This window comes from Cucurbita pepo, chromosome 19, assembly GCF_057944985.1.
Source record: "Cucurbita pepo subsp. pepo isolate OVF chromosome 19, ASM5794498v1, whole genome shotgun sequence".
In the NCBI taxonomy this organism is placed as follows: Eukaryota; Viridiplantae; Streptophyta; class Magnoliopsida; order Cucurbitales; family Cucurbitaceae; genus Cucurbita; species Cucurbita pepo.
In genome coordinates this window covers 1,297,425-1,323,120 of record NC_141816.1, presented here as the reverse complement: position 1 = coordinate 1,323,120, position 25,696 = coordinate 1,297,425, and the positions used below count along the sequence as shown (strand labels likewise).

The 25,696-nt window shown below is 36.7% G+C and overlaps 3 protein-coding genes and 1 pseudogene across 3 annotated transcripts; 3 read left to right on the top strand and 1 right to left on the bottom strand.

The window, feature by feature from the left end:
• Positions 1 to 1,534: 1,534 nt before the first annotated feature.
• LOC111781291 (protein SCAR2) lies at positions 1,535 to 12,162 on the top strand. Its single transcript, XM_023661802.2, has 9 exons — positions 1,535 to 1,878; positions 4,730 to 4,893; positions 5,690 to 5,813; positions 5,899 to 6,028; positions 6,993 to 7,054; positions 7,159 to 11,020; positions 11,102 to 11,188; positions 11,443 to 11,547; positions 11,618 to 12,162. Exons 1-9 carry the CDS (start codon positions 1,724 to 1,726, stop codon positions 11,669 to 11,671), a joined length of 4,743 nt encoding a protein of 1,580 aa, XP_023517570.2. The 5' UTR covers positions 1,535 to 1,723; the 3' UTR covers positions 11,672 to 12,162.
• A 1,111-nt stretch (positions 12,163 to 13,273) lies between these two features.
• On the bottom strand, positions 13,274 to 14,586 carry LOC111781597 (CASP-like protein 4B1 pseudogene; annotated as a pseudogene).
• A 4,250-nt stretch (positions 14,587 to 18,836) lies between these two features.
• On the top strand, positions 18,837 to 21,185 carry LOC111782122 (uncharacterized). Its single transcript, XM_023662920.2, has one exon. It carries the CDS (start codon positions 19,240 to 19,242, stop codon positions 20,788 to 20,790), a length of 1,551 nt encoding a protein of 516 aa, XP_023518688.2. The 5' UTR covers positions 18,837 to 19,239; the 3' UTR covers positions 20,791 to 21,185.
• A 1,147-nt stretch (positions 21,186 to 22,332) lies between these two features.
• LOC111780962 (putative protein phosphatase 2C 65) lies at positions 22,333 to 25,379 on the top strand. The gene is made up of 5 exons (XM_023661338.2): positions 22,333 to 23,041; positions 23,129 to 23,461; positions 23,564 to 23,681; positions 24,474 to 24,697; positions 24,790 to 25,379. Exons 1-5 carry the CDS (start codon positions 22,814 to 22,816, stop codon positions 25,273 to 25,275), a joined length of 1,389 nt encoding a protein of 462 aa, XP_023517106.2. The 5' UTR covers positions 22,333 to 22,813; the 3' UTR covers positions 25,276 to 25,379.
• The last annotated feature ends 317 nt before the right edge of the window (positions 25,380 to 25,696 follow it).

The following is a 25,696-nucleotide window of genomic DNA, read 5'->3' as shown; positions in this document are numbered from 1 at the left end:
CCGGAAAAACTTGAATTATACGATCCATCCATCGATCCAGGATGAAAGGGGCGATCTTGTAGCTTTTGGTCTATATAGATAAATTGTCAGGTGCTCTGTTTTATTTTTCCGTTGAAGTCGAGAAACTCGAAACTTAAACGAGTCACTCATCTCTCGTTTTGTCGGGTATACTACGAAAAATAACAAGGATCGTGACCCATTATACAAAATTTAGGGTATTGTAGAGTAGGATGAGGATTCCATACTGTTTGAGAGTATATTCGAATGTTTTGTAAGAAATACTCACACTTTTATTAAAACCAATCAAGAAGATGAAACTACTGAAAACTCGAGAGCTACTTTATCCTTTCTAACAACGACAACCGTGTCGATTGTGATTCTGTGAGGTCACTGACAAGTAGAGCGAATATCCTGTCTCAACGGTGAATCGATCATTTGATATTTTTTCTTACGAGAGGACAAAATAGAGAAAATGAGATTTTTTTTTTTTTTTTTTGCAACTCCTACCCGTTTATCTCTTCATAAGTCGTCGGCTCTAGTCTCGACTTTCCGAAACTTAATGATAATACTTCCCGTTGCAGAGTTATAATAATAGAAGAAAAACAAAAAAAAGAAACCTTTCCATATTAATTTGTTTATAACATGACAAAATAATATATGGACAACAATTCGACATATTCATGTGCATACAAACGTTGTCATTTTCAAAAGTACCAATTTTTGTGAAATAAAAGAATAATAAAAGTGTCATCTTTAGAAATCACAAAGTACCCACTACATTCTAGTACTTATTTTTAAAATAATGCAATACTTTAGAAATTAAAAAAAAAATTAAAGTCGAGAAGCTTATTTTTAATAGAAATAAATCGACCCCTAACCTATAAAAAAAATTCATTTTTTCGGTTTTGAACATCCGACATTGTCTTGTACGGTTCACTCCAAGCATCAACTTCTTATTGTGTGTAATAGTTCAAACCCACCGCTAGTAGATATTGTCCACCTTAGCCCAAGCCCATTACTTTAAAATACGTTTACTAGCAAAATGTTTCACACCCTTTATAAGGATGATTTGATTGTCTCTTCGACCAATGTACGATCTCACAATCTACCCCCTTGAAAGTCCAACGTCCTTACTAGCACATCGCTCAGTGTCTCGCTCTGATACTATTTGTAACAAGCCAAACTCACCGCTAACATATATTATCCGTTGTGGCTCGTTACATGTCGCCATCAACCTCATGATTTTAAAACGCGTCTACTGCAATTTTGATAACTAAAAAGAAAAAATAAGTATCATATTAACTTTCCGTGAAGTAATTAATGGAAATTTGACGGAGAGATTAAAAAAGAAAGCTTAGGAGAAAGAAGAGCCTGAAATGCAAATGAAGCAAAGTTGAAGGACCAAAGTGTAAAATTCTAAAAAATATATTTATAATAATTAATAAATATATTTTAAGTGTAAAAAATGATGCATATAATTGAGAAGAGAGGTGAGGGAACATTAAATATACTCTTTCCAAACAGTGGCCGAGACAACCGTATATTAATTCATCCCTTCACATCTTTAATCGATTCCCAATTAACTCACCTTTCTCTCTCTCTCTCTTCGGTGCTTTTCCGGTGAGAAATGTAGTGGCGAGCACCATCGGAGCCCGGCGGTGAATTTCAGAATCAGTTGGATTGCAGTGTCGAGCTTGGGGACGAGTACGAGGAGGAAGAAGAAATGCCGCTGAGTAGGTACCAAATTAGGAACGAGTACGGCTTGGCGGATCCTGAGCTGTACAAGGCCGCCGATAAAGATGATCCCGAAGCTCTTCTTGAAGGAGTTGCCATGGCTGGCCTCGTTGGAGTCTTGCGCCAACTCGGTGACCTTGCGGAGTGAGATTTTCTTTCTTTCTTTCTTTTCTTTTTCGTTTTCTTTTACTACTACTGTTTTTCTTTTCTTTTTTAGTGGATTGTTCTGATTCTTCTCAATTGTGGATGTTTGATAATGAATGAGTGTTTCTTCTTGGAATTGGGGATGGTTTGTGAGTTGAATGATTGGAATGAGCGTTGAATTGAGAGGTTTGTGTTGAATCAGAGTTTTAGGAGTAAATTGTAGAATCAGTTGACCTTGCCTTAATTAGGTTTTGGATTTAAATTAATGTGATGAGTGAAATGCTGAACGCGAGAGATTTTTGGTTTGTTTCTAGAATTATCGGCTTGAATTCTCCTTCTTTCAATCCATTTTGCTCTTTCTGATAATTTAGTTTCCAAGTTATGTTCTTAAGACTATTTGATAACGACTAGCGACTCGTATACGACTTGATTAATAGCTGATTAACTACTCCATAATTCCTAAAACTTTATACTAATCTTTGGTTTGCCGTTTACATATGGGTAAAATATTTGCATAGATTCTAATCTTTACCTTCTCAAATTTTCTGTAGTTTTAATTGTAATTTTGGTAATGTTGATTAACTTCAGCAGCTGAGCTTCTTAATATTTCTGTTGAGGACTCTGAAAAATAATTGGCATGAGTTAATAAGCTTGACTTAACCAAAAGAACTTATTAACCTAGAGCGATTTTAGAATAAAGACTTGACTTAGCAAAAAGAACTTATTAACATAAACTGATCTTAGGATAAAGATTTAGTAGTTATTAATTTGAAAGTTTAGGAGATCAAGGATTTATGATTAGAAAAACTGAGTAGTTATTGATTTGAAAGTTTAGGAGATAAATTAAGAAGATTTAGTAGTTATTAATTTGAAAGTTTAGGAGATTGATTATGAAATCTCCTATAACTCTAAATACTCAGAAGAGGTAGGTTATTTAAAAAAAAAAAAAAAAATAATAATAATAATTAATAAAGCACAAGTGCTTAAGGTTCCTCTATTCAAAAGCTCTTTTCCCTCAAGTTGTTCTTTAGATTCAGTTATTTGTTTCGACATATTTCGATCGTGGGCAATTTCCAACATTTGGTATAAGAGCTCGGATGTCGAAACAAATGTTGTCACCACACGAAGTTGCTGGAGGAGATGTGAAATAATAAGGAGCGGAAGGGAGGGGAGTGTAACGCTCTAGTACCCATTACTCACGAAGAGTAATTACGCAGCATGATCGATAAAGATGCGTGTTAACTTACAAGCTAGGGCATATGGGATGCCGTCGAGCATGGTACATATGTCTGAACAAGAGGTTAAAGAGTCTAAACTTCATGAAGTGCTCACAAGAACATAAGAAACGGTGGGGTTGAAACACTCATCGTTGGCGTGTACGTTGATGACCTGATCGTCACTGGCTGAAGTGTGGAAGGCGTCAAAGAGTTCAAGTAGCAAATGATGAAAGAATTTGAGATGACTGATCTCGAGTTACTCACATACTACCTCGGTATTGAAGTGGACCAAAGGAAAGATTGCATCACCCTAAAGTAATCGGCCTATGCTAAGAAGTTGTTGCCGCAATTTAAGATGACAGAATGCAACCCGACCAAGTATCCCATGGAAGCAAAGTTACAACTCAGGAAAGATGTTGAAGGAAGCTTGCTGAATTCCACTGAGTTTAGGCATGTCATCGGAAGTCTAAGGTACTTGACTCATACTTGTCCGGACCTTTCATACGCTGTTTGAATAATGAGTAGGTACATGGAAAAGCCCACTATGATGCATCAAGCGGTTAAGCACATTCTCCACTATGTGAAGGAAACCACAAGCTATGTGTTGAAGTATCAAAGAGGACGAGGTCCTGAAGAACTAGTCGGTTTTACTGATAGTGATTTAGTTGGAGACATTGACGATAGAAGAAGCACCGCACGAATGACGTTTTATCTCAACGGAAATTTGATCTCTTGGCAATCTAAGAAGCAACGAACTGTGACATTATCATTCTGTGAGACCGAGTTCATGGCAGCAACTGCTGCGTCATGCCAAGCATTATGGCTGAGAAATTTGTTGAGCGAAGGGACTAGAAGTGAACTAAAGCCAATAACTCTCTACATCGATAACAAATCCGCGATTGCACTGATGAAGAATCCAATATTTCACGGACGCAACAAACACATTGACACTTGCTTCCACTTCATGTGTGAGTGTATTGAGAAGAGACAAATCCTTGTGGAGTCCATATGCACTAGACAACAACGTGCAGATATTCTAACCGAGGCCCTAGCAAGGGTTAAGTATGTAGTGATGCAGGAATTGCTGGGAGTAAAAATTTCGAACAAAGTCAAGCTTATGGAGTAGAATGTGAGTTAATAAGCTTGACTTAGCAAAAGAAATTATTAACCTAGAGCGATTTTAGGATAAAGATCTAGTAGCTGTTAATTTGAAAGTTTAGGAGATCAATTAGGAAGATTTAGTAGTTATTGATTTGAAAGTTTAGGAGATCGATTAAGAAAGATTTGAAAGTTTAGGAGTTCGATTAGGAAGATTTAGTAGTTATTGATTTGAAAGTTTAGGAGATTGATTATGCAATCTCCCCTATATACTCTCTACTCATGAGATGTATGTTATTTAAAATAATAATAATAATAATAATAATAATAAAAAAGCATAACTGCTTAAGGTTCCTGTATTCCCCTCAAGTTGTTCTTCCGCTTCATTGTTTGTTTCGAAAGATTGTGAAAAATTGAAAGGATTTGTTTCAAATATTTTACTAGCGCTCTAGGACTCTTTTTCACCTCTATAGTATTTAAAGAGATTTCCCCCTTGAGATATGGCTTCATCTTTGTTTCTGTTTATTTGATAAAAGGTTTGCTGCTGAGGTATTCCACGACTTACATGAAGAGGTCATTTCAACGGCTGCACGAGGCCATGGTCTTATGATTCGTGTGCAGCAACTTGAGGCAGAAGTTCCTTCAATTGAGAAAGCATTTCTATCCCAAACAAATCATACATCTTTCTTCACTAGTGCAGGTTAGTCTATCGTATGTAATGTTATACTTTTACTAACAATCATGTCAATGTTGTAATTTTCGTTCTATATTTTCTATTATTTTAAAGAATGTGATGTAGGGACTTAGAAATTATTCCTCTTGATTTCAAACTACTTCTATAAACAAACAAACTCATGCTCACAGTCACTGCATCACTTCATGCAAAGGCAGCACTGAACTTTCATGTTCATTTTAAGATTTTGTAAAAATAGTCTTGCTATCTGGTTGTTGATTTATATACTTTAGTGCATATATGATCTGAATACTGATTTATGGTGTTAAAAACTTGCAACATATTGTTATTTGTTTCTTGAGGGCCGCATGCACCTTCATCATGATTAAGTAATTATATGTATTTTTCAAGTTCCGACGAATAATGCGAAGATTTTCTGAAAATGAGATATTGATTTATCACAGTTTGGTAGGAAGGTTGGAGCGAATATTGCAAGATCTAATTAACCTTTGTACTTAATGTTGGCTTTTTATGCATAGAAGGTTGCATGCATCTAGGCATGTTGAATGTGATTATTTATCCTATCGAATCTTTTTCATATTTAACCATTTTGATCTCACATTGGAATGACTCAAATTCTATTGTTTTTTTTTAGATAAGGGCTAGTATCATTAGATGAAACCATCCAACAAAATCTATTTTATGCTTATCTTGTTTGTTTGAAATGACTTCAGTTCATCTAAAATGAAATGAAGTTTGTATTTTGAGGGTTCAAACATCTTAAGGATAAACTCTTAAATCACAATCATGAATTATATTGCAGGACTTGACTGGCATCCTAATTTCCAGTCTGCACAAAATCTTGTTGCTCGTGGAGACTTGCCTCGGTTTGTCATGGATTCATATGAAGAATGCAGGGGCCCCCCACGTTTATTTCTTTTAGACAAGTATGTTAAACTTTTGTATAAATGTAAAAGAAATATGCCTCTAGGATTTAAAAAGAAATTCTTTGACTGTCTGCCTTTGGAATAGGTTTGATGTTGCAGGGGCTGGGGCATGTTTGAAGCGATACACTGACCCGTCAGTATTTAAAGTGGAATCCACGGCTTCTGAGAGATCAAATATGGTGCCTCAAAGGGAGAAGAAAATTCGTAAAGTGAAGGTATATTCAATATTGTAGTTAATTTAATGCAGCTCATCCATTGTCTCTCTCTTTCTCTTGCTCTTACTAATTTGACTGGTTGGGCACCTTTTTTTTAGGCTAATTTATTTGTTTATCTATTTGGTGACTGATTGTTTATTTAACAGATCAATATAGTCAACACGATACGTTGTAATTTTGTCAAATCATCCACGAGTCATTATTTTGTATGTCTTCTCTAAAGATTACTTTAATTGAATAATTATTAGTCACCTACAGAATATTTTTATTGAAAACTAAATTTGCATCTGGGTGGCTTATGTTTGAGCCTCTGCATGTGCAAGTTGCTTGTGTTGGATCTCTTAGAGAAGAGAAGTCGTGAAGTGTGAGTTAATAAGCTTGACTTAGCAAAAGAAGTTATTAACCTAGTGCGATTTTAGGATAAAGATTTAATAGTTATTAATTTGAAAGTTTAGGAGACCAATTAGAAAGATTTAGTAGTTATTGATTTGAAAGTTTAGTTGATCGATTACAAAGATTTAGTAGTTATTGATTTTAAAAGTTTAGGAGATCCATTAGGAAGATTTAGTAATTATTGATTTGAAAGTTTAGGAGATTGATTATGCAATCTCCACTATAAATACTCATGAGAGGTATGTTATTTACACAAAAACAAAAAAGAGAATTAATAAAGCATACATGCTTAAGGTTCCTCTATTCAAAAGCTCTCTCCCCTCAAGTTGTTCTTCCACTTCAGTTATCTGTTTCGACATATTTCGATCGTGGGCAATTTCCAACATAAAGTTTATTTACCCGTAGGGTTCTTAAATTCTTAGAGAAAATATGTTCATTTGGGCTCATCTTACCTATCAATTCTTGGACTGTCATTTATAGATGGTATACACACCCTTCCTGCTTAGTGAAACAACCATGCATGACAGTAATCTTTTTAGTTTTAAAATATGGCTGCTTTGCCTCCTAGCAGAAGAAAGGACCACGCTGGAGGAATGGAGGAACGCCAGAAATTGGACCAACATCCCATGCCAAGTAGGGTTTCTAATTCCTTTTTTCTTCAGGAAATTTTATCGACTTGTTCAACGACATATGCTCACTTATATATACTTAATTGCTAACGTCAAATTTTTCTATAGACTACATCAGTTGTTTTTGGAGGAGCGCATTGAAAGCTGTTTTAATGATCCTTCACGACTTGTAAAATTGAAGAAAAGGCAATTTAATGGATGTATTGACTCCAAAAATGGCAAAAGCTACATGGAAAAATTTTTGGAGACTCCTTCTCCAGAGCATAAGATGATTTATGAAGCATCTGTTGCTGCACCAACCTTGTATTCAATTTCAGATAATACCAATGAACTGGGGCTTAGAATACTTGATATCACTACGGTGAGTCCTGCAAGCAAGTCTCCTGGAAGGGTAAATACATGCTCATCATGTATAGCCCAAGAAGAAGAATTGAAAAGACCAATCAACGGTGATGTTTCTGGTGAGGAGATTTTGAAGGTGCCTGAATCAACTGCAGATGTTGAGATTGAGACAACTCCCAATCTACAAATGGTGGTGGTCGAAAACCATTTAGAATATGGAGAAGGAAAAATAGGGAGCAGTATAGATGGGTATCGTTCTGATGAGATAATCAGTGAAGTAGACAATTATGTAGATGCTCTTGCTACTATGGAGTCAGAAATGGAGACAGATAATGAACCTAGATCTAAAAATGTTAACCTTGAAAAACGGAGAAGTGAATCTGATGCAAATGCCGACCACCTAGAAACCCGAGCTCAAGTATCTGATTCACGATCCTTGATAAACTCATCAAGATCAGATGATGGTAACAGTTCATTCAAGAGAGAGCAATCCAGTTTTTCATGCTCTGATACAGTAAGTAGTTTGGCCGACAACACTCAGTATGATTCTGAAGGAACAGCTAAAGCATTACCTTCGATTTCTAAAGCATGTATGGTGGATGTTAAAAACATGCCATCTAATCGGGATTATACCTCTCATCCTTATGAAAGCAATGCTGATGAACTTGGAGTGCTTGATAACACCAGTGTTGATGAGAGAATCTCAAAATCTGAAGAAGTACTTGATGATTCATGTTGGGATCCAATTCCTCCTCAACCGCTGATAGACTCAGAATCATGCCCATCTCCATCCTTATTGGTGGAACCAAAGTTGTATAAAAAATCATCTACCAACCTTTTTGATGTTGATTCACAGACATCAAGTACGGAGACCGACCTAGGTTGTCATAAAGATAATCACCTTGATGTTTCCTCTGAGACTGTTAGTCGTGCTAACGACACAATGCTATCTGGAGATTATCATATTCGAGACAGGGAGGGCGTAGAAGTAGAGGCCACATCTGAAAATTCATTGCATCTTTCAAATGTCTTGGGGGAAGCTGTTGAGATTGAACCGGAAGGAAAGGTCAAGGATACAATGCTGCAAAAAGAATACCAGGATGATAGAGCTATTGACAAGCAAGCCTTGCCAGAAATTGGATCGTCTCCTATGTCTTTATTGCCCTCTGAGACTTTATATGTTTCTTCTACAAATGATTCTTCAGATGACAAATATAATGATGTTGTCCTGAAAGGCGATGATACCGTAGTGGTAGCTGAAGGAAAATATGATAACTTACCAGTAGATTTATCGCAGGATGACAACATTGAAGTAGCTGAAGCAAAACATGAAGACTTACAAACACGGGATTTGAAGGGTCAAGTGGAAAATGTAGCAGATGATGTTCTTCAAGTTGAACAAGGTTTGACAGAAACTGATGTAACATATTCTGTGAGAGACGCAAATAGCGTAGATATGACAACAGCAGCTGATGATACCTCGGATGAACCGCAACTCCGTTATCCAAATGATACAGTCCATGAGATGCATTTGGACACACGAGATTTTGTGACTGAAACGGTTCATTCAGAAGGTGTAACTTTGCCTACCACTTCTGTTTCCTCCCATGATGAACTTTCTTCGCCAGGTGATCTGGATCATGAGGATTCCATTAAGTACAGTAATTTTGCAACTGGAAAGGTTCAATCAGAGGAGTTGGTCGATTCGGTGAACTCTAGTGACGTTGTGACTGAAAAGGTTCTAGCAGATGCGGTGGTTAATACTGTAAACTTTGGCGACGTTGTGGCTGAAAAGGTACGAGAAGATGAGGTGATTGACTCTGTAAATTGTAGTGATGTTGCTTCTGGAAAGGATCGAGCAAAGGAGGTGGTCGATTTTATTAGCTGTAGTGATGTTACGACTGAAAAGATTCGAGCAGATGAGGTGGTTGATTCTGTAAACTGTAGCGATGTTGCGACTGTATGTGTTCAAGGGGATGGTGTGGTTTTGTCTACTTCAACTGTAGCTAAGACTGCTACTATATCTGAAGTCACACCCAAGAATTTAAATCATTTCAACCATGAAGAAAATGCAAGCATAGATAAACTTCCATCCGGAACATTTCAAGCAGATGAATTTGCGATTGTTAATGATGTGAATGAAGTTGTTAGCACGTCCTCGAATGGTCATTTATCCGTATCGGAGTATATGAAGAATGCTTTACCAGAAAATCATCCTGGCTTAGAGAATCCTTCTGCAAATCAAAATGAATTTAAAGATGCTTCAGATTGTTCTTTGGGATCATTAACTGGAAAGAAAGTAAATCCCTTAGAAGATGAATTGGTTTCTGGCTATCCAGGTTCAGGGATGAATGATGGCATTCATAATTTACCCGTGCCTATGCAAACCCGATGTACTTCAGTTATTAATGATCGTTCTTCTGGCCGAAAATCTTTGGAACTACAAAATTTGGAATCAGAATCCAATTCTTCCCATCAGGATGATCTTAAAGAGGGCAATGAATTTACATCACCAGATTTGCAAGCTAGACACAAGGAAACGGAACTTGTACAGGCAGATGTTGATGTTTCCAATTCTTCACACCTTGAACAGCGATCTTCAGGTCAATTAGATGAAGAAAAAGTTGAACTGGTAAAGTCTTCAAATCCTGTCCAACTGGTACAGCCTAAATGCAAAGCTAATGAAGCAACAAATCAAGCTGCACATGCTTTATCAGAGTTATATATACAACATCCTATTAGCGATCGCGATACGACTGATTCTACAATGGATACATTACAGCCCGTCTTACCTAGCTACGTCCTGCTGCCTGAGGTACCTCAAGTCGATGTGAATGAGATGCCACCACTGCCCCCTCTACCTCCAATGCAGTGGAGGTTAGGGAAGGTTCAACAAGTTTTTTCTGCCCCACCTAGAACTGAGGATCCATTTCACTTGATATTACCATCAAAAGCTGAAGAGACAGGTACATGTTTAGGATCGTCAAGTGCAGCGACTTTACAACCCGAGAGCCCTTTTCATGATAATAAGCTCACACATGAATCTGGTCATGTGGTACATACCGCAACACAACCTTCTCCATTCTCATTGCCCATGAGTAGCCAAGAAAACCTTGAATATAATTCTGCCACCATGGTGAAACAGTGTAACAGTCCGTTTTCATCATTACCGCCAATGTCCTCGGAAATTACGGAGCATGATTCTCTCAAGTCTGAAGGAGAAAAAGTACAGTCTGAATTGAAACTGCCTTCAGTAGGACGAACAAATGACGATTTAAATTGTAAAAGCGATAGTGGATCTTCAAATGGGCAGTCATTCCGACCGTTTAGTTACTCAGCATCAGAAAGCGTATTAAGGCCTGATATATCTCATCATTTATCACAGGATTTTGAAGGGGAACAAAGAAACTCCCATGCTATGATGGCGCCGATGTCATTCGTGAAGAACGATCAATCTCAGCACGATTTGCCAACTACAGAGGAAGAACTAGCTTCGTCTTCTAACACACCTCTTATGCCGTCAACCTCTGGGGTCAATATGCCGAATGGAAATCGACGTATTTCTAGTAAGCTACTTCGTCCACGAAGCCCTCTTATTGATGCTGTTGCTGCCCACGATAAAAGCAAGGTTCGATAATATTTCATTACGTATTTTGTGAACTTTTTTGGTGATGATGAGCTTGAATTAACTTTCTTAACCAATTTGCAGTTGAGAAAAGTTTCTGATCGGATACTTCCTGAAATTGGACCCAAGGTTGATGAAAGAGATTCACTGCTAGCACAGATTCGAACGAAGGTTGAAGCTGAACTTTTCTCTTGTTATCTTTGGCTTGTATTACTAAATACAAGTACTTATGTGAGATCCCACATCGCTTGGAGAAGAGAACGAAACATCCTTTATAAGGGTGTGGAAACCTCTCCCTAGCGGACACGTTTTAAAAATCTTGAGGGGAAGCCCGAAAGGAAAAGTCCAAAGAGGACAATATTTGTTAGTGGTGGACTTGGGCTGTTACGACTTAGCTAACAAAATATTCTGATTGTACTTTTCAGTCCTTCAGCTTGAAGCCCGCAGCCGTAACAAGACCGAGCGTGCAGGGTCCGAAAACCAATTTGAGGATGTCTGCTATCTTGGAGAAAGCAAACGCAATTCGCCAGGTATCTCTTTACCCCCGACCCCCAACCGTCTCTCTCTTTGAAATGGAACTTATTTGGAACTATTAAACAGGCATTGGCTGGAAGTGATGAAGATGATAGTGATAGTTGGAGTGATTCTGAATAAACTTAAGCTTCAATCCATAAATACTCCATCGCTGCTCTACCATGAACTGGGTTGAGATTTCTCTCATCAATGGTAATTTCAGTAGTTTAGTGTTCATCTTCTCTAAGCTTCATGTATGTAAAGCAGCCGTCACATGTCCTCACATGTTCATCGACAAAGCATTACACAACCCGCCACACGAACGGTATACAATGATGAGAATGAGATACGATACAAGGTAGGATCAACAAGAGCTGGACCAAGCAGTTTTTCATGGTATTTAGTAAAATCTTGGCAAATGTAAATGGTGTTGGAATGGCTTAGATTTTGGTTATGTTACATACTTTTTGTAGTAGAGCGTCTCATGCATATTTCTTTTCTGTCTCACCTTATACTTGTGTTGTGGCCCCATATATTATAATGGCCCTCCTTTCTTGGTACAGTGAAATTCTTTGGTTCTGGGACATTTATAACAGTATATATATATTAATGCTATACAGACAGTTTTTTTTTTTTTTTTTTAGCACGGTGACTCAAGTTACTCTCTCGAACTAGATAAACTGTCATGTAAATCTAAGCTAACACAAAACTTTATTCATCGTGAAAAGAAACTACCTAGAAGTAAACGTTGTCTCATGGCTTCCACAATAGAAGTCATCATCCGATTAGTGGTTCCTTGCTTTTATTTGAAAAATGTTAGGAAAAGAATGAGTGTTTAAAATTACTCAGTAAGTGATCTCTCAACTAGGGTCGGAAAAATGTTGACTTAAATTCATGACTGTCTTTAGATTCTATTTTCATTTTCGATTAGAGTTGAATGTGTAGTACTTCTCTTTACAATTTCATGTACTTGCACGTAGATTAATTAGGTGGGCTCATTAACGTTCACTCTAGACCTGACTATAAGCTAGCGCACACTTACGCTGTCGAACGTGGAGGAAAGGAAGGAACACCAATAATATTATGGGTGTACGTGCTCGTACAATACATAACTAGACAAGTAATTTATGATTACGTGAGCATACAACATGTATGAGGTTTCGTAATTTAAACCATAAGCTTAGTGATATGATGCATGTTGGTGTTGTCCTACATTTCATGACTCTATTCTTTCACAAGATGTACATTCATAATCATGGTATTTCCGTCATATGGTATAAATATTTATAGTTCATGGTGTCTTGAATAACTATACATAATTGTATTGATGGTGCCTCGTATAGCATACACATGTTCATATCGATAGTACCTCGTATAACGTATACATAATCATATAAAATTATAACCGATCAAACATAGAGGAACACATATTATACAAATCATAAACAATGATTCAATCCAATAACACATCAATTTAATCCAATTCATGCATCAAATAATCCAATTTTTCTACTATTATTACATTCATAAACTAATCGAATCATAAAATTATAAGTTCATAAAAAATAAAAAAAAAACTTCCTTCTAATTCTAAAAGATACACAAAGAAATTACGAGAAAAGCAACCACAACTTTTGAAAACAAAAATCTACAACCGAAAACATCTTCAAACAATGTTTAAAATACAAACGAATATCTAACGAAAACGAGCAAATACTCACTCAATGGAACAAGAAAAATTAGGGTATAACGATACGAAAATCAAATGAAAAAGTGAGCAAAGAGTTGATATCCAGAAATAAGAACAGATAGAGCTAATGTGAAGAAGGCCAAGAAAGCCATGCTAATGGAAGCTGAGGCCATGTCTACAAACTTCATCAACATGGAGTTATCAGAATTTTGTCTAGCATAGTTCGTCCTTGGAACTGCCGCTGATGCCGCCGATATCAACAAATATGCCAAAATCTGTCACCACCAACAACATAAAAACAATAACAATATGAACCCATTTGGTTGATTCATGTCTGTCTTAAAAATGAGGTACCTAACGATTTGAAATCGAGATCAAATACCTGATCGCCGATAAAGTCAATGGTGGCAAATACGGGTCGAGAAAACGTAGGTTTTCTATTAACAAGTTGGATGACTTCTCGAATTCCTTGGTAGACTGAATATACGCTCGAGATTATCGCAATTACCAGTAAGTAACTGCCATTTAGTGAGAATCGAGAAACTGAGTATATTTCAACTAGTCAGCATACTATATATTTTTTTTTTTTAAATATCCTTCATATTTCAATTTCACGTTAATACCCTAAACTTTTTTAAACCCGTTCAAAAATACTCTTAAACTTTTTTAAAAAGTTTTAAAAAACTCTTATCGTTAATATATGAACGGAATCGTTAGTACCACATTTTAAAAATACTTATAACTTTTAAAAGTAGCATTAATACTCTTAAATTATTAGAAATATGTTTTACAAGTTCTTATACCGATATAAATTGTTTATCAACGCTCCATAGATCATCTTTATTTGATATATTCTATCTTATTAGCTTCAATTTATGACTCAACCATTCTTCATTTCTCGTAATTTTCTCTCTCGCTCTTTTAATACCCTATTAATTCAAGGGGTGTGGTTCATTACTAGATATGGTGTCATAATATCATTTTAAATTATTGTTCAATCCAAAAACTCGATAGAAATAAAAGTATCTATACGGTACCTGTATTCTTCGTAGTCTTCAAAATTAAGACCCCTTCCATGTCTGTTGGAGGCCATGAGAACAAAAGCGAGAAACGAAAATATAAAACATAGCCATCTCAAAACCAAAGAGCTTTTCTTTAACGTGTCTTCTCTCTTTTTCCTCTTTATAATTGCAGCGGTTTCGACAACACCGATTGTTGGTGTACTCTTCTTTTCGACGTCTGGAGATGTACTCTTCTTTTCGACGTTTGGAGACGTACTCTTATTTTCAACGTCGGGAGGAGGAGGAGGAGCTGAGGAGATCGTTTCAAGGATTTCGGTGAACGATTTTTCATTAGGGTTCGACATTGTTTACAAGAGAACGGAAAATGCCCGAACACTACGATATACTTAAAGGCACTAAACTTACAAACATATATAATGTCTAGGGGTACTAAGTAATCAAGAGACAAAGAAAGTCAACGAGGAATAAGAAGTCAACGGGAGAGGGAATCACGATGAGAAGAGCAACAACTGTTTGACAGCTAAACCTTAATTTGGTCAACTCAAATTCGTGGCATCCAAATCACTTGGTCAACAAATTGTTGGGCCCAAAGTTTTGTCGAGCTAGCCATGTAAAGGCCCAGCCCAAGGTCAATTCAAAGGCCCATTTCAGAAAAATTAAAATTCTAAAATATTATTGATTTAATCTCTAGAATTTGATCATTGTGTGTATTTAATTATTATTATTTTTTTTAAGAAAATCAATTAATTTAAAAAATAGTGGTATATATTTAGTATTTTTTTTAATTGATTTCTCTTCGGTGGTCGAATTTACCACAATGATACTGTATTTTCGATTGTCTTTATTCGTAGTCCAAAAAGTTGTCTTTGTCAACACAACATAGTTGTCCTTTTTATTCTATGTTGACTCCGGCCTCAGAGGTAAGCTTTTTGGCCATTTCGAATTGTTTGTTGACATAAACAAAGTCAAAGAAAGTCGGGGACAGATAAGACCTTGTAAAGTAGTAGGAGACACTAAGCCCCGAGGCAAGTGGAACTTGTATGAAGGAGTCAGATGCTTCTTCTATTCTTTTTCTCTCGGTTCACCACAGTCAATAGAACTCAAGAACATCTAATTTTCTCAAATCTTTGTATGACTGAAACTCGGGTATGTTGGTCCGACTTAGTATCGTTCATCCCATACTTGACTTATAATCAAAATCATAGCAAATTCGTAGGTTAAATTACACAAAATATCCCTAAACTTTGGGTAAATTTCAGTTATATCTCTAGCCCTTGAAATTCATCGTTTTAATTCTTTAAAAAAAAATTCAAGAACTATTTTTTTTAGCCGTTTCAAAGTTTAAGGTTTAAATGAATTGTTTTTTTTGAAGTTTAGAGGATAATTGAAATCTCTTAAAAAAAATCGGGAAGGTCTTTGTATATTTTGACCTAATAATAAGAATGATAATAAAATAACGTCCATTCATTACAAACCGAAAGACAAAAGAAGTCCGACAAATGAGGTAGAAGAACGGGGCATAGTAGAGAGTGGGTCTTACTTATGACCTCTATGACCACCATGTTCAACCTTCCTCCTCCTTTGCATGACTCACACACGACTCCTCCTCTTTATGATCGCTCAGCTCAACTTATATTCTCCTTTGCATGGCTGACACACGACTCCTCCTCTTTATGACTGACATGTTCAACTTTTCTTCTCCTTTGCATGGCTGACACACGACACACGACTCCTCCTCTTTTAGATTAGATATATGGTAGGAAACATAAACACAGTTTAAAAATAAATTTATACGATCAATCTCGGCATGTCATTTTAAACCCTTAAGAATCAAATCATATTTAAAAAGAGAGGCATAAGGGGTAGGGTACCCTACAAAGATGTGAACCAAACTAAGGCAATTAGAGGACAATATTTTGAAGAACATGATATGAATAATGAGTGTTATCATACAAATGGGTCACCAACTATGGCCATGTCTGGTTTTGCACATGGCTGCCTTTGGTCTCGTTGAAGAAGAAGAAAGAAGATTACTTAGGAGTTGCCATACCACCAAAATCAAATACCTAGTCTTTTAAAGTCGAGACTTCAAAATTTATAGCTTCACAGTTTTAAAACGTGTAGTTGTTTCTTTGACCCGTTATGTATTGTCGTTAACCTCACGGTTTTAAAATGCATTGCTAGGGAGAGGGTTCCATACCATTATAAGAAATGTTTCGTTTTCGTCTCTAACCGATGTGGGTTCTCACATCATTTTGTTTTCAAAATCGCCCTCATTCAAATGTAGTTCTAGTTCATTTATATATTCGAGAGTGAGCCGGAAATGATGGGGTGATAGGGTTTGGTCCATTTGGGAGAGGACATGAGTATCATGAGGGGTTGAGAGCAGGTTAGAAGCGAAGAAATCAGGTAACGAAGCTATGTCCTATGTTTAGGATGGAGGGCCCTTTTTTTTTTGTTATGGTTCGAGACAAAAGTACTCTAAATTCTCTTATCAAATCATTTCAACATTTATAGGGGATTTAGCTGTGCCTTCTTCTAAAGGCTTCAAATGTTTTTTTTTTTTTTTTTGGGAAGAGTTTTAAAATAATGATGTTAATGAAAAATTTTAAACCTTTTTAAAGAAAATTAAAAGGGTATTTTCGGAACACTATTATAGTTCGAGAGTATTTTAATTTTTTTAAAAATAAAAATTAGAAGGGTATTTTTGGAACACTTTTTTTACAAAAGTTAGAAGGGTATTTTTGGAATTCGAGAGTATTTTAAATTTTTTTTAAAAAAATAAAAGGGTATTTTTGGAACACTATTGAAAGTTCGAGAGTATCTTAAATTTTTTTATAAAAATTAGAAGGGTATTTTTGGAACACTGTTGAAGTTCAATCGTATTTTAAATTAAAATAAAAATTAAAAGGATATTTTTGGAACACTATTTAGAGTCGAAGAGTATTTTTGAAATAAAAACTATCCTTTGCATCTAAAACGGATGGTAAAACTGATAATAAGGATATTTTTAAAAATTTAAAAATATTATTAAAAATTTTAAAATTTTATGGATAATTTTAATTTAGTCTTAATAAAAATATTTATAAACTTAGTATTCGTCTTAAAATACATTTAAACATTTAAAAGTTTTAATAAAAATGGTTAATACTTTATTTATATTTTTCTTATTTGGTGTACTTCAATAACAATAATAATAATAATAATAATAATAATAATAATAATAATAATAAATAAATAAATAAATAAATACAATTATTGGAGGTTATACCAAGAATTTTGTAAGGATGTGACAAAATGAGGGAATAATAATAGGGAAATTTTAATTGTTCTAAAGAAAAGTAAGGGCAAATATGTAATTTCATTCATGGATGACATCAGCAAAGAAATTATAATACTATTTTATTGCTTGGGGGGTAAGCTAGTTATTTAAGATAGGGACTAAAAGGGAATTCAATTTTAATTAATGGGACAAATAAATGGCTAACTAATCAATACCTAAACTTTATTTGGAGTTATTAATTTCATCTTTTTTTATTTTTTATTTTTTATGATTTAAATCCTAACTACTCTAATATTTATTTCATTTTAGGTCATCAACTTTTTTAATTTTTTTGTTTTAAGTCCTTCCATTATTTGCAATAAAACGCCCATTTTAGCCTTTACATTTATTCTACTTTTTAAAAATAAATGTTTCTAATACCCAAATAAATGAGAGGTATATGAATGAACAAAAACCACGTGAAAGTTATTACCTATATGAACAATGTAACAGCCCAAGCCCACCGCTAGTAAATATTGAATGCTTTAGCTGTTACGTACTGTCGTTAGCTTCACAGTTTTTAAATGTGTCTACTGTGGAGAGGTTTCCATATCCCTAGAGGGTCTGCTAGGGAGAGGTTTTCACACTCTTATAGGAATGATTCGTTCCCCTCTCTAACCAATGTGGGATCTCACAGTCCACCCCCTTGGGAGCTCAGCATCCTCGTTAGCAGATACATTAGCCCATTACGTACCGTCGTCAGCTTCATGATTTTAAAACGTATCAACTAGGCAGAGGTTTCCACACCTTTATAAGAAATGTTTCGTTCTCCTCTTCAACCGATATAGATCTCACAAACAAGGTGCACCTTTCTTTTGAGCACTTTTATAGGGATAGTCTTCACTCTTAGAAGCAAGAAGTAGTAACGTCATCCTATTGTAGGGTAATGTTGGGAGGCCATCAAGTGTTGAATTTAGATTCTGGACCTGAATTCGAATCGTGGGTATGGAGCAGTAACTAGAAAAGAAGAATCTAAAACCCTAAAAAATTTCGAGAACAACATAAGTCAGTTCCTTAAGGCTTGGCTTTGCAGGGATGTATGAAAGAACGAGGCATCTACGATGCCGAGACCCAATTGTGCTTGCTACCAACCGTGTAGGTAGGCGTTGCAGGTCGGGCTCGAGAAATTCAGGGACTAATACGTCGCCCTTGAACCCTAATTTGTAATGATTTTAGGGTTAAATCTTTTAAAATTATAATCTAACATTTTTGTAATTGGAAGTTTGGAATTTTGCATTATTAAAAGACGAAGGCAGCTTCACTTTCATGTTCCATTCTCATTCCATCAGCTTCCTATCCGTATGGTGACCGGCTGAACCGGTTGCTCACTGCCCTTTTATCTCCACCGTCGACTCTCTGATTCCATTTTCATCCCCACTTTCCCACAGCGAAGAGAAGAATCAGTATATCATCAGCACAGCCTCTTTCTTGCTGTAATTCCTTCAAATTTCTTCCCGCCGGCCATGATTTCCCCTTTCGCCCATTTCTTCTTCCTCCATTGTTCAATCGCCGCCGCCGCCGGAGCTTCAGCCAGAGCCCTTATTGGAGCTAACCACACCTCCTCCCGATTCTGCTCACGCTAAACCTTCGATTTCATTCTGACTTCCTTATCTTCTCCAATCCTTTTGTTTTCATGTTCTGTTTATTCTGTACAGGAAGAGATTAAAGGAGATTTATGGGATCAATGTCCGGGAACTTCGCCTCTCTTAGGTTCCTTCTGGTTCGAGTGCTTCTGTTCTCTATTCTTGTGATTCTTGGTCGATTCGCCTATGTTGTGACCATTGCAGGAGAATCCTGTAGCATCGGTGACTTCTGTTTCTTCTCTTTACCGGAAAATTTCAATTTCATGATCGCTGGCGGCGGCGGCGGCCGAGCCGGAAGTTCCGCTTTGTTAACGGAAAACGCAGATCCTCTCGTCATTGGATCTTCTCGTGCGGATCTGTATACGAGTGAAGATTGGATCAAAACCGTCCAGTTTTACTCCTCCGTTTTCCAAGATCTGATTACCGAGGGCTACGTATCGGCAAATTCGAAATCCTTGTGCATTGATACTCCAACAGGAGCGGACGTGTCGGCGTTAAAGGAGATCGGGGTTTCGGACTCGGTCGGGATTTTCAAGAAGGCGTTGAAGCCTCTCGTGATTAAAGGCGAGGCTCATCGGATTCCGTTCGAGGATAAGACCTTCGACTTCGTGTTCTCCGGCGGTGGCCGATTGGATATTTCGCGTCGGGCGTATGATTTTGCTTCGGAGATTGCTCGGATACTGAAACCCGAAGGGTTTGCGGTGGTCCATGTGAGTTCTAAAGATACGTATAGTTTCAATTCATTCGTTGATTTATTCAATTGCTGCAAGATAGTTAGATCAAAAGATATAGATGTTCTTCTTCCATCAATGCCTTTAATTCGTGAATATGTATTGAAAAAAGAGAACAAGATTCTTGAAAAGGGATTAGTGGATGGAGATTCTTACAAGAAGAATTGCTCTGTTCCTGGGTTTAAGCTATCTCTGGTTCGAAATGCTGAGCCTCTGATTCTAGAGGAGCCATTGAAGCCATGGTTAACCTTAAAGAGAAATATACAGAACATTAAGTATTTGCCTTCCATGGCTGAAATAAGCTTCAAACATAGGTATGTCTATGTGGATGTTGGAGCTAGAAGCTATGGCTCCAGTATTGGGAGTTGGTTCAAGAAGCAATATCCAAAGCAGAACAAAACCTTTGAAGTTTATGCCATTGAAGCTGATCAAACATTTCATGAACAGTATAGTTCAAAGAAAGGGGTGACATTGTTGCCTTATGCTGCTTGGGTAAGGAATGAGACATTATCCTTTGAGATCAACAAAGACCCAGGTAAGGAAAAGGAAGAGAAAGGGACCAGAGGAATGGGCAGGATTCAACCTGTCCGATCTTCGGGTCGTTTCGATGGAGAGGTTAATCAGATTCAAGGGTTTGATTTCGCCAACTGGTTGAAGAACACAGTATCAGAGAAGGATTTCGTGGTGGTGAAGATGGACGTGGAAGGAACCGAGTTCGAATTGATTCCGAAACTCTTCGAGACGGGAGCGATCTGTTTGATAGATGAGATGTTTCTTGAATGCCATTACAATAGATGGCAGAGGTGTTGCCCAGGACAAAGGAGTACAAAGTATGAGAAAACATATTCTGAATGCATAGAGTTGGTTTCTTCTCTCAGACAAAGTGGAGTTCTGGTTCATCAATGGTGGTAACAACAAACACAATACATTCTTTCTTTTTGAACAACATTCTTTTGAAACCATATCTGATTAACATGATTATTTCCTAGAATCACATTGTTTCTAAAAGTTGTGCTGATTTTACACATCTCCATGTTGATGTATAAACATTCTGTGTCTTCTATGAAACTGAAAATCATGTCTTCTTCTTCTGCTTCAGCTGTAGCCATTGAAATGGAGCTTGTTTGAAACAGGATACGTTTCATAGTTTATAGAATTGTTTTATTTTTGAGTTGGAAAGTCTGGCTGAGTATGAATGCTTGGATTAGTCCAATTCGAGCCAGGAATGATGATATCTCAAGTGCTTGGCCTGCATCTGTTGCCCATTATCTATTTATATTTCGAATGGAAAATTGGTTGTTTGGATATTTTTTTTTGACTTGTCAACTGATAAAACTAACATTGCAACAGGTAAGTATTAAGTATTGTTAAATGCCAGAGGACCAATTTCTAATGGCATGGATTCGCAGATAGTGATGTTCGAAGGGAAAGAAAGAAGTTATAGTTAGGCGAATTTACCAGATACTAACTAAACTTAAAGACTAAGTAGATTGACCTGATTCTCTTGTGAGTAGCATACCCATTTCAGGAATATGAAATTGGGTACTTGACAAGAGGTCGAGAAGACTTTTCACTTCTACCGAAACAAAATAAAGAGAAAAATCAGGAGCAAACTACTCAATCGATCATGGACCTAGTTATGGACCTAGTCACGTCCTTGAACTTTATGCAAAAATGAAAGTTTAGAAACTTTCATAAATTCATTAGATATAAAATTAATAATTTAGAAGTCTATTAGATATTTTGACTTTTTTTAAAAAAAAAAATCATAAGCTTATAGGTTTTTTTTTAACTAAAAAAAAGAAAAAAAAAAGTTTGCATATTTGGTATAAGGGAAGTCTAATTATAACATATTATATTATTCTCTTTGGATTTTCCCTTACGGGTGACTTTTAAAATGTCTCTGTTAAGGGAGGTTTCTACACTCCTTGCAAGGAGGGTTAAGGGAGGTTTCTACACTCCTTGCAAGGGAGGTTTCTGAAGTTTCTACACCCTTATAACGGAGGTTGGTTTCTGAGGTTTCTACCCCTTACAAAGGAGGTTTTTTTCTGAAGTTTCTGCGCCCTTATAAGGGAGAAACCTCCCTCTGAAGTTTCTACGCCCATATAAGGGAGGTTTCTGAGGTTTCTACACCATTATAAAGAATATTTCGTTTTCCTCCCAACCGATATAGGATCGTAGAGTTCCCTTATAAAGAATACTTCGTTTTCCTCCCAACCGATATAGGATCGTAGAGTTTTTATGGGAAAATTGTCACGACTTATAGACTTGAACCTAAGTGTCTATTCATGGAAAATTTGTCACGGCTTATAAACTCGAAGTTAAGTAGTCTATCTATGATCAAGATGCGAAACTAATTACAAGTCTGAACGGACTTAAAAATCATAAGGACGACTGTTACACTAATAATACCTACCTATTAATTACCGCTAAACTATCTCCCTTTGAATTCCTGTGGTAGTGGTGGGATGATAATGAGAAACACCATAATTTAAAATAATCCCATTATAACGAAGGAAGCGATAATATTATTTAAGCAACCATTAACCTTAAACTTGAACAATTAAACATATAGATAAATCAACTTAATAAGGTCAAGAATTGGAAGAAGAGCTAACCCACTAAACACAAATGTCAACAACACACCATCATCCATGATTTTCTAAATATAATTCTGTTTGTTCAATTTCATTCCACATTCTCATCTAAACAACATTTTCCACTTCATTATCTCTCTATCTCCTCCTCTCCTCTCCTCTCCTCTCCTCTCCTCTCCTCTCTGTTTCTGCTCCCTTTGGGTTCAGATTCAGAGAACCCTCCGATCTTTCCATGCTTTAATAATACAGATTCTTCCCCAGAAAATTTGTGGGTATTTGATCTCTTCTGGTGGCTCAAATTCCTTTTTGAGATTCCCCTGGTGGAGGGTGTCTAAAAAATGGGAGCCTGCTGCACAAAAGATTCAATCAATGGAGGAGGAGGAGGAGGAGAGTACATGACCCATGATAAGGATGAGAGGGATTCCAACCGGGGAGATGATGGAGCAGAGATTCGACGTGGCGACGACGGAGCCATCGTTCGACTCCATGGATCCTCTGCGTTCATATCAATGTATACTCAACGAGGAAGAAAAGGAATCAATCAAGATGCAATGACGGTTTGGGAGGTAAAAGCAAAATTTTGGAATGATCTTGTTTGGGATATGATTTTTGTGTTGAATGTATTCAAAGAGAGTTGAATCAGAAACTTACAGGATTTCTCAGGGGAGAAAGGTTTGGTGTTTTCTGGAGTTTTTGATGGCCATGGTCCGTTTGGTCATAGGGTTGCTCGCCATGCACGAGATATGCTGCCCTCCAAGCTCTCCAAGGCTATCAAAAAGCAGCAGCGGCCATCACATCTCCAAAATGGGGTTTCTAAAGCTTCTGTTCAACCAAACAACAAGGAAGGAAATCAACGAAATCCATTGGTTTCAAGATGGGAAGCTGCTTTTGAAGAAGCTTATACGGATTTTGATCGAGACCTCGGCTTTGATTCATCTATTGATTGTTTCTGCAGTGGAACAACAGCCATGTCCATTATCAAACAGGTGATTACTTCAAAACTTTCCCGGAAAATAACATCCTCTGTCTCAAATTTTCTAGGAAAATGAAAAGCCATTCTTCATTATCTTGACCCTTTTGATCATCAGGGAGAGCATTTGGTGGTTGCAAATGTGGGCGACTCCCGGGCGGTTCTATGCACCAGAGGAGACAACCATCAACATATTCCCATCCAATTAACAGCTGACCAGAAACCAAATGTTCCAAGTGGGTATTGTTTATGCAATAAGAACTCTATCTTATCAAATTTGAGACAAATGATGGCAAATAATTCATTCAGAAGATCACAAAGGAATGAACAATTTAGCAGATTTTTACGTTGGTATCCAACCTATTTGAATCTCTTATTAGGAACCACGGACCTCTACAATGGTATAATATTGTCTACTTTGAGCTCTCATGGTTTTACTTTTGGTTTTACCAAGAAACTTCATACCAAGATATATTTGTTACTTATAAACCTATGATCATTTCCTTAACTAGCTCCCAACCATTTTCAACGATCCTTCCCTTGAAGGAAGTACACCATAGAATCTCCACTGAGGTCTATGGAGCCCTCGAATAGCCTCCTCTTAATCGAGGCTCGACTCTTCTCTGGAGCCCTCGAACAAATTATACATTTTGTTTGACACTTCAGTCACTTTTGACAACACATTCAAGACTCACAACTTCTTTGTTCGACACTTAGGATTCTATTGACATTGCTAAGTTAAGGGCATGACTCTAATACCATGTTAGAAACTATGGACCTCCACAATGGTATGATATTGTCTACTTTGAGCATAAGCTCTCATGGTTGTGCGCCAAGCGGGACTTTCTCTCAACAATCCTCAACATCTACAAACTTTTAGTTGAAGATATAACGTGATAACCAATTGAATTATACTCGATCCATTGGGACAATTTCTTTTTGGTTCTAATAAGGTGTGAAAACTTGAACCTATGACCTTTTGGTATCTATCCATTAATCTTGAGTATTATGTTTTGAATGTGAAACAGGCGAAGCAGAAAGAATAAAGAAATGCCAGGGGAGAATCACAGCAGATAAAGAAGAACCAGATATTTTCAGAGTATGGGTACCAGATGCAGATTATCCTGGCCTCGCCATGTCAAGATCCTTTGGAGATTTTTGCCTCAAGGATTACGGCCTCATCCCAACCCCTGAAGTCGCCTACAGAAAACTCACAAGAAAAGACGAGTTCATCGTTCTAGCAACAGATGGAGTGAGTCAAAATTTAAAGACAAAATCAAAAGAAACCTATTCGGCATTGTTAAAGATAACGCTAATTTTTCAACTCTTACCACGAACTCGCAGATCTGGGATGTACTGACGAACAAGCAAGTAATCAACATAGTTGCTTCAGCAAAGAACCGATCCATGGCGGCGAAATTAGTAGTGAAACTAGCAGCACGAGAATGGAAACGCAAATTTATAGGGTTGACGATCGACGACTGTACAGTGATTTGCTTGTTCTTCAAGAATCCACCATTGCTGAGCAAATCAATGACGAACATAGGGCGGCGGAGCATGAGAAGCCATCCGGAACTGGCATTTTCAAGAAGCTGTAGATCCATGGGGATCGACAGAAAAATAGGAGAAGAAGAAGGTGAATCAGTGAATAGAGAATCAAAGGAAGATCGGAAGGGTGTAAAACGATTAAACAGAGTGAATTCAATGATTGGGATTTCACGAACCACTAGGAGTTTGAGCCACAATCAGAAAGCGCCCAAGTTTTTCTATGAAATTGAAGCTCGCGAAAGCGGCACTGCAATGGCGAAGGGCGAGAAGAAGAAGAACTAAGGATCTTATTTTCTTTTGTTGGTTTGTTCGTTTCAAATTTTTTTATAGAAAAATGTTGGTAAATTAATATAACCTTTAATATCATTCTTTTTATTTATTTTAAACACGATTAAGAGTTTTTAAGAACCGATTACTTTGATGATCAAGATACATTTCTAAACCAGTGATTTGAATTACTAAATTTTTTATCAATACCACTTGAATGACTCTGTAATCATACAAATTACAACCACAAGAATTTGTAGATTAAAAGCTTACCTCTCCACAAAGTTAAAATAGAAACTCTATTTTTTAATTCTAAAGGTTGGATGAATGAAATACTTTAGGAAATGATCATAGGTTTATAAGTGAGGAATACTAACTCCATTGTTACGAGGCCATGAGCGCTTATGCTCAAAGTGGACAATATCATACCATTGTG